At 44.9% G+C, this 12,673-nt stretch overlaps 1 protein-coding gene across 1 annotated transcript; it reads left to right on the top strand.

Annotated features, from left to right (window-relative positions):
* The first annotated feature begins 256 nt into the window (after positions 1-256).
* Positions 257-12,673, top strand: LOC8036755. Its single transcript, XM_029972523.2, has 5 exons — positions 257-298; positions 1,350-1,365; positions 3,243-3,375; positions 11,184-11,565; positions 12,374-12,673. The coding sequence occupies exons 1-5, from the start codon at positions 257-259 to the stop codon at positions 12,671-12,673; spliced, it is 873 nt and encodes a 290-aa protein (XP_029828383.2).

The following is a 12,673-nucleotide window of genomic DNA, read 5'->3' as shown; positions in this document are numbered from 1 at the left end:
GCTTTCCACCCTCAGTGACGCTTCGGGGTTTCGTGAACACGCCCAGTCAAAGCGCAACACAAGGCAACGAGGGCTTTCTGGGGGTGGAGCTTCTGCCGGATTCTTAACTTGTATCCAAATAGCAGTTCAACTTCAGAAGAAACAAAAAAATACTCCAAAACACTCTTTTTTTTTTTTCTTTTTTTTTTTTTTTTCTCGACAATTATTTTAGATATCATCGCTCTCGAATCTTGTATTCCAAGCACAGCTGACGACGATGTGTGTCATCCTTCTTCTCATCAGTAGTCTATGGGCTTCCGTAAGTTCCTTCCAAATGCCTGCTCACAGTAGAGTGAACTAGAGCGTCTAAATGAGCTGCGCTTAGATTACCGGCACTTTGTTACCCGACATTGTTGTGGGCGTCGCCATTTTGGTTCTTCTGCAGAGCAGACGCAACTGCCGATCGTCATGATTCGAAAGTGCGACTTCCCCAGCATTAGATTCGGTGTTAGGAAGCTCATGTAATATTGCTTTGCCCTGCCGCGAACTGTTTAAAGATTTGTGGAGGACGAAAAAGCGTTTCCTGTGATTTCATATAAAGCTTCCATTAACTGGCAACCATAATTTTAAGCCACAATATGGGCAAGCGTCGTTACTCTGAAGCGTAGCTTATTTAGTGGCACTAGACTGAACTCACCAGTTAGTTTCGTTATGCCACCGCTGCCAGCATGGACCATGCATGGGAACTGTAATCTTTCTGCACGCGCGACAACCCCGCTGGAGCTCTGCGCGAGTCGAGCACGGAACGGCAGGAGCCATCTCGTGCACTGGCACCTCTCCACTCCGAAGTACACTAAACGCCTGTTCACACATGAAGCGGAGCGCTACAAGCAGAGCGCTGACCTCGAGCTTAGCGCGTGCTGACGGGAGCGTTCACCAGCTTTGTATCGCACTGTCGAAACTGTTGGTCATGGCAGACAATAAGTAGTTGACGCCACGTGAGCAGCGCTACATCAGCGCTTTGCTGCATGTGAGCACCGGCCTTTACGTCGCCGCCACGCATGCGTGGGACGCTTCATGAGATCAGTCTATTTAGATGAGTGTGCCACAATATGCCGTCGCAACTCGTGCAGTTACCATAGAGCCTGGCAGAGAGAAATCGGGTTCCGCTCTCAACGCACCGACTTTTTAAACTCGGACAACGGTTCCAAATGCAGCAGCGATTCCCCCCCCCCCCCACCGAGTCCCTATTCTGATAACGCGGTGCTCCGGTTGGACAATGGAACAATAGGAAAACAAGCACGCATTTAGCTGTTAATTTGCTTTTGATAAAAAAGTAAAAGCTTACATATTTCACTTCTATATTGCAGATTTACGTGGCGAGGGGTAAGTACATCCAGTGTACCAGTAAGGTTCATATATTACAAACAATAAATTTTAAATATAGGTATAATTCAAAGTGGCCTATTATAACCCGTAATACAAAAAAAAAAGTTGAGCACGTGACAAAAGCATTTTACGATTCTTAAAAATAAATCCGTTACTTGGCCAAAGAAACTATAGAGGCGCTGTAACGCTTTTCGTCGTGTATAGTTACAAAACTTACGATCCGTGTCACCCATCAATGAAGTCGAAAAGAAGAGTCTCTGACTGGACAGCTGAGGAGTTTGAATATATAAAAGCGCAATATGTACAAGGAGCGCCTTAGTTGACGGTGGATATTTCTTTGTCAAATCCTACCAGAGTCGTAAAATTAATTTTGAGCTCAATACCGTCATACACCAATCAAACAGGTCCAGATAAGCACAGTTCTGGCTCGCGACGACGCTCCTAATATATAAAAAAAAAAAAAAAAAAAATTTAAGACGAAAAAACAAAAGCAATCGCTCGTGCGAAATTATGAAGAACGCATATATGCACGAACCTACAGTTTTGAGAAGTGCTTAAAGGAGGCCGTTAAACGATCTTAAGTTGGAATGTTTCTCACTTAACACAACTTTACTTGGTCGCGGTGGAATTTCAAGGATAAAGCGTGTTTCACATGGAGCGATTTTGGCCCCAGAGCGGCGCGATTTCTGCCGTCGCGGCGCTCTGGCCAGCACCAGCGCTTCAGCGGCACGAGCGCCGCGACGGCAGAAATCGCGCCGCTCTAGGGCCAAAATCGCTCCATGTGAAACACGCTTAAGAGGGAACGTGTAGTCATATAGGGATCGCAGCGTTGGCGCAGTCACTGGAATCACCTGTTGGTGACGATAGGCCAATGCGGCTCATAGTTTGGACATGAGTACTTCGCGAGTGCTCGAGTTGAGCATGTGACAGGCAGTGCCTCGACGAGCATTCAGTTAACAGATCGCGTCCACTCACTGCGGTGAGTGTAATAGCCGAACCCTGCAAGTCTAAGAGCCGAACAACGGTCTAAAACTTAGCGCGTGCCCTGTGTCTTGCCAACGCCGGCGCGTGCATATAATAAAGATTGGTGAGCTGCAATTGGCGCCAGGTCACGTGGCTACCTCTTCAAACGGCAAAACTTGGTCGTTTTTTTTTTGTTTTTTTTTTTGTTGTTTTTCAATTTGTTTGCGACTGTTGCTGCGTCGAGAAAAAAAAACTAACGTGTGTCTCGTAGGTGTGAAGATCAGAGAATTATACTAAGTAGTATTTACTACAAAAAAAAAAAAAAAAAAAAAAATTGCTGCAAGGAGCGCAAGCTTGTTCGCGAATGCTTTACAACAGTTCCTCGACTATGTTTTCAGTCCAGCGACTGCTGTAAAACCGCTCGACAAGTGATAAAGGACGATGCAAAAAGGTTGTTTTCCTTTTGTGGTTTATAAAAATACTTTTTTTATATAAATTAACGCTCCAATTGGTCTCCAGTGGCTCTTTCAAACCACCTGCGGTGGAACCACTTGTAGTATTGATATGAGACAAGGCACGCAATTGGAGTAAAATACTAGCTGAAACAATCTTTCGCATGAAATATCAGTTGTTTTTATTTTGTTTTTATTTCAACGGGCCATTAGGTACAATTATGTTTTGATGCAACAAAAATAACTCTCGAATTCTGGCTAAGCTGAAATGTCCCAAAAGTTGGTTTTAAAAGTACCTTCCTTTTTCGTTTCATCCCCAATTTAACGAGGAACACTCCTATAAATCACATTCAAGGGAAAGAATGGTTCTAATAGAATGCAAAGCAATTTCACGTGTCAGATATATGTGCTTGAAGCTACAAATATTCGACCGATGACGTTTCTGACGACATCTGCCAGTGGGGGCAGTCTTTGACTTGGCAGATCACGTTAAAAAGTTCGTGGAGAACCGCATCAAGCCGAAAAATGATATAGCTTGGTGGGATATGTACGGCATACACGACTTCTTTAAGAAGAACAAGCAGTACGGCATGTAAGTAAAATCTTTTCATTCTGAAAATTATACCTTCTTCATTTTACCTTTTTTTTTTTTATTTAGATCATGTTTAGGCAAAAAATTATCGGTGGGTTGCGCTGCCGCTTCAAAGCCAGCGCTGACGCATGCGTCCGGAGCTACGGAAACTATTTGTACCAGCTTTGCGTCCTAAAAAAAAAAAAGTGATTGAAACATTGTAACTTACACACACACGCTTCACTGTTGACACGTGTCCAGGGGCCGCCCAAGCTTTGGTCACCTGTTCATCCAGGATTTCGCCACCTACTTCGAATGGTGGTGCCGGAGTTGTTTTCAAATCCATTATTACTTGGTACACTCTTAAAAAAAAAGGGTACTGTAGTACCCTCCTTGAGGGGGGAAAAAGACGAGCACACAGGGCAACCCCTTTTGGAGGTAACATTACCGCCTGCAACGAGGGTGCAAACTTACCTCCTTGGTTAGGGTGCAACATTGCCTCCTTTTGGAGGTAACCTTAGTTCCTTTTGGTGTTAAAAGTGCATCCTTTCAGGGTCAGCCTTTACCTCCTTTAGAGGGTAATTTCAACCCTTTTGAGAGGTAAGACGACGTAATTGAGGGCGCTGCTTTTACCTCCTTTTGGAGGGAACTATGATCCACTTTGGGGTTAAATGTACACGACGAGGAAAACTGCTCAGAAAACGCGCACTACGAGGAACAAACACGACAGGACAGTGCTGTCCTGTCGTGTTTGTTCTTCGTAGTCCGCGATTTCCGAGCTGTTTTTCCCTTCATGTATAACAGCAACCAACTGGCCCAGTTCACCCCCTAATACAGGTTAAATGTACACTTGATGGAATCACTTTTGCCCCCTAAAACAATGTACTATGGCCCTTTGTGGGTGCGATAGTACATGTTTCAATGGTGGGCATTACAATAGATGAAGACGGCCTAGTTCTGAAAGTAAATGACAATGTTTTATTGTGGCTGTCACAAACAAAATGGCATAAAAATCAATGGCATGACTATACATCTTATAAAAGTTCTAAGATGAAACCACTAAGCGCAATAAAGGCATCTGGAACAACACTTTCGGGGCTCTAGTTCGCGACAGTCAATAAAATTATCACAAAAAGTACATAAACAATCGGTGTCTACCCGGAAAATAACAGTGAATGCTTGGAACACTGCTTGGAATAGCGAAGCTTCACTGGGGTGAACTCAAATGACTGAGTTTTGTACAAACCAGAATCAAAATGAACGCACTGTGATATAAAATAGATTCTTTATCACATATATTGCAAACAGCAATACAAAGCAATACACGACTAGCAATGACTAGTACGTTGCAACTCAAGGAGAGCAGTACACTATGCCCGTCCTATCCACAGTAGTGGAATGAACGCTGGAGTAGAGGAAAGCAGACTCCGGGATTTGCTCTTCCAATGTGGAAAGAAGGAAGGGCTTGTATCTCCTGCTGCTAATGAGCTGTATTTAAACCTTGCAAGCACAAATCAGTGTGAACATGGAACCACAACCCTCGAATGCTTTGAGGCACCAAGTATGAAGTACACTGAAATAAATTAAGTATGCCAATGCTGCACAAAGCAAAAAGCTGTGAGTTCGGAAATTACAAAAATGTGACTCTAAAGCAATATCATTGACCTTCTGTAACTCTCAGAATCAACCATCCTGCCTTATGTCAGACAAAAAAAAAAAAAAAAAAAAAAGCATTAAACAAGTGACATAAAAAATTCCTAAACCTGCATAAAAAGGCATTAAAAGAGAAACTACTTTTTGGCATTTCGTTTAGGTTCGAAAGCAATTCGTTGCACCAGACTCCACATTTGAGTGTTTCAGATCAATTAAGTACTCTAGTGTAATGAATCTGCGCCTGAACTGGTAATGTACGTGTAGTCAAAGATGAAGTAGAGGCAGAATGCAACCAGGACTGCCTCAGCAGGCGACGCGGCTTCGAGGTCTCCCTCCACTGCCACATCGCTGGGCGCCTCAGGATTACTTAGGCTTGAGCTAACACCGGGTAGATTGCACCGCCTGCCTGGAACCAAAAAAATGTGGAAATCATGTGATATGAAGTTGAAACATATCATCCCCAATTTAAATAAACTGTGAAGAAATATTAGATTTTTCTAATACGCATTTTGAGCATTTGATGGGCCACTGATTCTAGCATTATAAAGCATCAACTATACTTACCAGACGTGACTAGTTTAACTGTTGACTAACCACCACTGACTAAAATTATCACATGGCTGGTGGTAATTGTAGATTAGTAAGCACTTTGTATTCGCCGGTCATGTTTAAATTTGTCACCCCGATTTACTTAGAAGACTAACAAATCTTAGTCAAAGGGGTACAACTACTGTAGCAGGTTATTATATACAAGTGCTGATTGTTGGGCGAGTTGGTATTGTACGTGAAAAAACATGAGTGCGCTTTAAGACAAGGACAGAGGAAGAACGTACACCACAGAACGCTACACCACATTAGCTACTCAGCACCACAGCAGACCCACATAACCGCCAACCCTAACTGCCGAACTTCGGCAAATATGCAAATATTTTTGCCGAAGTGCTCTGCCAGATTAAAATTGAATGTGTGTTTTATTTAAACATGAGAAGAACAGTACACAAGGACGAAAACAAAGAAAAAGAACACACCCAAAAAGAACACACCGAAAAAGACACGCTCAAGCGCCTTGTGTGTCCTACTCTAATTTATTTACTCGAAGTATACCCTCAATTTTCTCTGGAAAATGAACGAACACGACACACACACAAAGAAAATATTAAAATCAAGAACCTCATTTCAAGTGCCCAAATGCGAACAAGAACATCAAAATAATATATCTGACTACGCTTACCTGCAGTTGCGTCCAAGGTAGCAGGCATCCAGTACCCTCGACGAAATCACCCTACAACGTTGACGCAGTAGGAAAGAAATATATTCAATCAACTTCAAATAACGCAAACTTGAGCCATCTGACTCGCCCACTGAATGATCAGCTTTTAAAAATGCCTGATCAGACGCAAAAAAGAAAAATGCCAAGACAACAATATACTTTCTAGTCTCTCCGCCGACAATAACTTAATGACCTTATTCAGTAATATACTACTATTAATGTTTGCGAAGCGCACGAATAATTTCTAACTGCCGAATGCTGAACTTCGACAAATATGTAAATTTTGTTGCCGAAGAACTTTGCCAGATTAAAATTTAAAATTGAATGTATGTTTTATTTAGACATGAGAAGAACAGCACACAAGGACGAAAACACAAAAAAGAACACCGAAAAAGACGCACTCAAGCGCCTTGTGTGTCTTACCCTAATTTATTTACTCGAAGTATACCCTCAATTTTCTCTCGGAAATGAACAAACAGCGCACACACAAAATAAACATAAAGATCAAGAGCCCCATTTCAAGTGCACAAATGGGAACAAGGAAATCAAAATAAAATATCGAACTACGCTTGCCTGCAGTAAGCAGTATTAAGAACTGTCACGGGATTTGTCCAAGGTAGCAGGCATCCAGTAACCTCGACGAAATCACCCTGCACAAGTTGCCGCAGGACGAAAGAAATATATTCAATCAACTTCAAATAATGCAAACTTGAGCCATACCTAACGCGCCTACTGAAAGATTAGACTTTTAAAAAAGCCTAATCACACGCAAAAAAAAAAAAAAAAAAAAAAAGTCATGACGACATTATAATTGCTAGTCTCTCTGCTGGCAACAACATAATGACCTTATTCCGTAATATACTACTTTTAATGATTGCGGAGTTCACGAATAATTTCTAATTGCCGAATGTCGAACTTCGGCAAATATGTAAATATTTTTGCCGAAGTGATTTGCCTGATTAAAATTCAATGTATGTTTTATTTAGACATGAGAAGAACAGCGCACAAGGACGAAAACACAAAAAAGAACACCGAAAGAGACGCACTCAAGCGCCTTGTGTGTCTTACCCTAATTTATTTACTACAAATACCCTCAATTTTCTCTCGAAAATGAACAAAAAGCACACACACAAAATAAACATAAAGATCAAGAGCCCCATTTCAAGTGCACAAATGGGAACTAGAAAATCAGAATAAAATATCGAACTACGCTTACCTGCAGTTAACAGTGTTAAGAACTGTCACGAGATGAGTCCAAGGTAGCAGGCATCCAGTACCCTCGACGAAATCACCCTACAACGTTGCCGCAGGACGAAAGAAATATATTAAATCAACTTCAAATAATGCAAACTGGAGTTATATCTAACTCGCCTACTGAATGATGTTTTAGAAATGCCTGATCACACGCAAAGAAAATGCCAAGACAATATAATTGCTAGTCTCGCTGCCGGTAACACCTTCATGACCTCATTCCGTAATATACTACTATTAATGTTTGAGAAGCACACGAATAATTAGCTCAGACATTTATATTCGGTATTTCATAACGTGACATTTTGCCAAACTATTTATTAAACCTCGTTAAATTAAAAACAAACAAACAAAAACGTTGCTATTAAAAATCAGTGTTCAATACTGACTTTTACAAATATCAACGACGTTGAGAATTAATCGCGCCTGTTGGCCGGTGCCGCCAATGAATGCCTGATCGACTACTGCTCTGCGAAAAAAAAAAAAAAAAGACACCAACCACCTTATGAGATTTTCAAATATTTGATCAGATCCTCAATTTAACGTCCGACGCGACACACCAACGGCCCCAAAAAGAGAAAACCTCCTACCCCCTCACGCCTTAAACCTAGGCGACCCCCGATTCAAAAGGCGCCTTGTCGCCCGGCTCGCCGAACCGCCGCTCTCCCCTTCCTCCACCCGCACACACATACACCGGGAAAAACTGCTGGTTACGCCACTGGTTAGCGAATGTCAACCTTCTAAATATGCGCTAGCGCAAGCGACAGTCATTTCTGTTCTTGCTCTTTATGAATTTCGATGGTCTAAACCGTGTCTGCGTTCGCGCCACACACTAATTTTATCGAACGCTCGACGCCTTCAAACGTGCCAACATGTCCGCCAAGCCTTTGTCTAAGGAAGACGGAGGTCGCCTTCCCGGGCGGTCATAACCGACGCCAACTGCCGCCCGCGCAGAATATTTCCTTACCTGCATACGGTGCACACGACTTGGATCTTCGACTGAAGTCAATGCAGTGCTCTCAGTGACCTCGTAAGAAGAGACTGAGCCGAACAGAACAATAAGGAACGTTCCTGCGCAGGGACGCCTCCGTCGAACGTTCGAGAAGAAAGACCGTTATGCCGTTATGACCGGGAGCGTCGACGGGGAAGGCGCCGACCTGTGGCGCCGACGCTCCCGGTCGGCCGGGCGAGAGCTCTCCCACGCATGCGCGAAGAGTGACGTGTCATACGAGGAGACCAATTAGCGAACTGGTTTGCGCCTTTCCACAGCCAATCGCAGCGCCAAGGCTTTGGCAGTGCTCGAACACGTGCACCCTCTGGGAGGTAATATTTACCTCTTTGGTGCCCCTTCGAGGCGAACTTCACCTTGTAGCACCGCATTCCTAGTGTCCGCTGCGCCTGAGGAGGTAACAAGTGGAGCGCTTCCCTCCTGGCCGGGAGGAGGGTTGTAAAGGTGGTCTGTTACCTCCTTTTGGTCCCCTTTTTTCTAAGAGTGTAGTGTTTACGCAACCAACCCATTCGTTGATTAGTGCGCACGGCGGTCAATAAAAAATTCCGCAGAGACACTTAAGACTGCTTACGTGTAGGAATGCGAAAGCATTCCTACATGCAGCGCATTCCTACAAGCAGCGCGCCACGTCTTCCTTCCTCACACGGCGCGCCGGCGGTGACATCACGATCCCCCACTGCGCAAGCGCGGCCACCCGCCGGCTCCACGGTTTCCGTGACGACGCATCAGCGTTGCTGTGCTTTTCTTTGTGTTTTATTTCTTAGGCGCGTCCGCTTTGACCTTGAACGCCCCGCAGGCTTCCGTTGCTTCCGTTACGAAGAATATGACATGGCGCGTCGCAGCCAATGGGAATTCCGCGTGTGGGTGCCGCTTTCCTACTGCAGACGGTTACCGACAATACCGGCTTCGCTCCATGGGACAGTTAATGCTTTCGCATTAAGAGTCGGAACGCCGCGAAGCGCTGTTTTTTTGGCTCGAGCCGGGTGTGAAAACTTGGGAAAGGCAACTACTGCTAGAGGTCGTCGGCAGTGAATCGCAGTTGCACTTGGACAGGACACACAAAGAGAAAGAAATCTCTGGAAGAAGGATTATTGGAAACAAAAAAACGCATCCCTTTTCAGAAGGTTATGGAAAAGCTCACCAAAGGAAAGCTCACTTACGCTTGGAAAGATCCGAGAGACACTCCATTTCGGTTGTAACTGTAATCCGGTTTGTGTGTGTAAAGAAAAGTGTGTATGTGTGGGGGGGAGGGGGGGGGGGGGTAGGGGGAGAGAAAACAAGGAGGCACGAAGAGGTGCCGGCACTGGCAAAATCGTTGTTAAACTCTCGCTTTTATTGTTTCGGACAACCGAAATTAGTTTGTCAGTACCATTATCCTATTACACATTTCCCATTCTGTTCATCTGTCTTCGTGAAGCTCTGAGAAGCCGTTTCTATGCGCGAAGAGTTCGAAGCATCCTAGGGCCTCGAAAGCTCGGTTTTGGTTGCCGCTGAAATGGCAGCAATTCAGTGGTTGCGCCAGAATGGTCGCACGACGGATCGTCAATCCGTGCGTGCTGAAATCCTAGCTACCCTAACCCGCATTCGCAGGTGTCGCCGTGAGCCTTTACCAGGTGAGTTTCTTTCCCGATATGTGGCTGTCGCGGTGAAGCTTTTTCTCGGTGAGCCTCCCTCCCCAACCTTGAGTGCCGCGCAGGGCTTTTCTCTGTTGAGCTTGCCTTCCCAACTTTGGGTGTCAAGGTAAGCTTTCCTCTGGTAAGCATCCCTCCGCGTCCATAGGTGCCGCGGTGAGCTTATCACGGGTGAGCTTCCCTCCCAAACTTCAGGTGTCAAGGTGAGCTTCACTCTAGCGAGTTTCCCTTCCCGACTTTGGGTGTCGAGGTGAACTTTTCTCTGGCGAGTTTCCTGCCGCATCCGTAGGTGCCGCGGTGAGCTTTTATAGCCCCAGGTATCAAGATAAGCTTTTCTCCGATTAACTTCCCTTCGTAACCTTGGGGGTTAAGGTGAGCTTTTCTCCGCATTCGTTGGTGTCGCGATGAGCTTTTCTCTGGTGAGCTTCCCCCCGCATCTTTGGGTGTCGCGGTGAGGGTTTCCCCAGTGAACTTGCCTCCCCAACCTTGGGTGTCAGGTTATTTTTTTATCTAGTGATGTTCTTTCACCATCCATAAGCGTGGTGGTTAGCTTTTCTCAGATGAGCTTCCCTCCGCAACTTTGGGTGTCGCAATGAGCTTTCTCCGGTGAGCTTCCCTCCCCAGCCTTGGGTGCCCAGGTGAGCTTTTTGTGGTGACGTTCCCTCCGCATCTGTAGTGTCACAGTGAGTTTTCACCTGGAAAGCTTCCCTCCGCATTCGTAGGTCTTACGGTGAGCTTTATTTTTCATGAGAGAATGCCCAAGCCAAAAATTTGCTATTGTGAAATTATTTTTTTCTAGAAACAAGCGATTATTTTTTTTTTCGATTTTGTGCATACTTATGCTTTGACCTTGTATGTGTCTTGCGCCAGTTACGATACCCGTAGTATCCAGAGACAAAACGAACCATATCCATCATTCCTTGTTTCCTTGATTAGTCACGAAACCTTCGCGATACTATGTCAAAAACAATAACCATAATCAGGTTACAGTCAACATCGCTGTATATCTTTCCAGATTCGTGACGACTGCGTCGACCAGGACGATGAAGTTCGGCAAACGCGAGACTGGCCCGCAGAAACCGAAAAACATCTATTCTAAGAAAGTGCGAAATAATCAGCAGAGCAGCCTCATTTCCTATATAAAGGAAAAATCTACACAGATTGAAACTGAGACCTATAACACCAAGAGGGGGTTTGAGATGAACGTATCAGTTTCAGTCAGCGTAAAAGTGCCACTAGTCGCCGGCGGCAGTGGGTCGAGGTACTTCCAGATGGATTATGAAAGCAAACAAGGCAAAACTACCAAAAATCAAGTTGTGTACATCCTTGACTTTCAAGTCACTATTCCAGCCCAGAAGAGTGTCGATATCCTGGTGCAAATCCTGGAGCAGGAGGAGGTAATTGAACGGACTGGATTTTACTTTTTCGGCACGCGGTGTTTGACCGAGGGTATGAGGCAAACTACGTGGCGCTGACGTGGCGCCGCTGCGGCGGTGCTGCTATCGGCAGGGCGCATGGGCAGACGCTTCCCTTCACGCGGATCTGGTTTCTGCGCACGCGCAGTGCCCACACCTCGTGAGGGCTTGGCTGTAAACAGCACGTTGGCCTCAAGACGTTTTTCTGTTTCCTGTCTTTCTCAGTCACGTGAGTTTCGTATCTGGTATGCGGGACGAAAAAATAATAAAGCATTTCAACCTGAAATAAGCGAGAAAATATAGGTGAGGCAAAACAAGAATGTCGATGACAATTACGCATTTTTCGTAAACACCTTCCAGCGGCGTGAAGAGATCAAACCCACGTTTTACCACATACCAGAAGTGACGAAATTCAAGATGGCCGCGCCCTTGTGGATAAGGTGTATACTTAGCACTTACATATCACGAGTAACCCTGAAGGGAGACGAGGTACGAAAACCATTCGCTGCGTTCGGTGGGATCTCCGCACTGAATGACGCCCGGCATCAAGGCAAGCAAACGCCGATTTCTGGATCCCGTGATAGGCTTTGGTGAAAATCTGCTTCCGGTAGCCTTTTAGAAGTCCTGAACTTAATTCAGATTCTAGCACGAAAATAAAGATGCATTCGAGAAGTAAGAAAACGAAAACAGCACTGTAGATAGAAAGAATGTGAAAATGCCTCGGTTCAAAAGCGTATAAACAAACAATTGCCAAATGTTTTTTTGTTTTGTTTTTGTTCAAATTGCGCAGGTTGTCGACTGGACGGCTGACATCATCGTTTCGGGCTACTTCACGGTCTACTACAAGGAGTTGCTTGGCGGTCGCCACCTCTACGTTTACCCGATAAGCCTGGCATGCTCCGACCCGCTCGTCAAGATTGACTTGACCTCGTGCGTGTACAAAGCCGAAGGAACGTTCACAGGAGTCCAATCTAAGACCACCATCGTGTCAGTCTCGGAGAGAAGTTTGAACGAGATATCAAGGGTTGTTACGCGAAGACCCTCCAGCAATCCAAGCTCGGGGAACGAACTTAATGGAGACGAGATATAA

Source organism: Ixodes scapularis, unplaced genomic scaffold, assembly GCF_016920785.2.
Source record: "Ixodes scapularis isolate PalLabHiFi unplaced genomic scaffold, ASM1692078v2 PGA_scaffold9__187_contigs__length_104089568, whole genome shotgun sequence".
NCBI classification, from domain to species: Eukaryota; Metazoa; Arthropoda; class Arachnida; order Ixodida; family Ixodidae; genus Ixodes; species Ixodes scapularis.
Note: the sequence above shows the minus strand (reverse complement) of the source record. Positions and strands in the feature narration are given on the sequence as shown.

What these genes read in the sequence shown, in the direction of transcription:
- LOC8036755 (XM_029972523.2), top strand. Translation starts at nt 257, where the DNA reads ATGTGTGTCATCCTTCTTCTCATCAGTAGTCTATGGGCTTCC. An exon ending in AAGAACAAGCAGTACGGCAT is followed by an intron (nt 3,376 to 11,183) that starts GTAAGTAAAATC and finishes ATATCTTTCCAG; the next exon opens with ATTCGTGACGACTGCGTCGA. An exon ending in AAATCCTGGAGCAGGAGGAG is followed by an intron (nt 11,566 to 12,373) that starts GTAATTGAACGG and finishes CAAATTGCGCAG; the next exon opens with GTTGTCGACTGGACGGCTGA.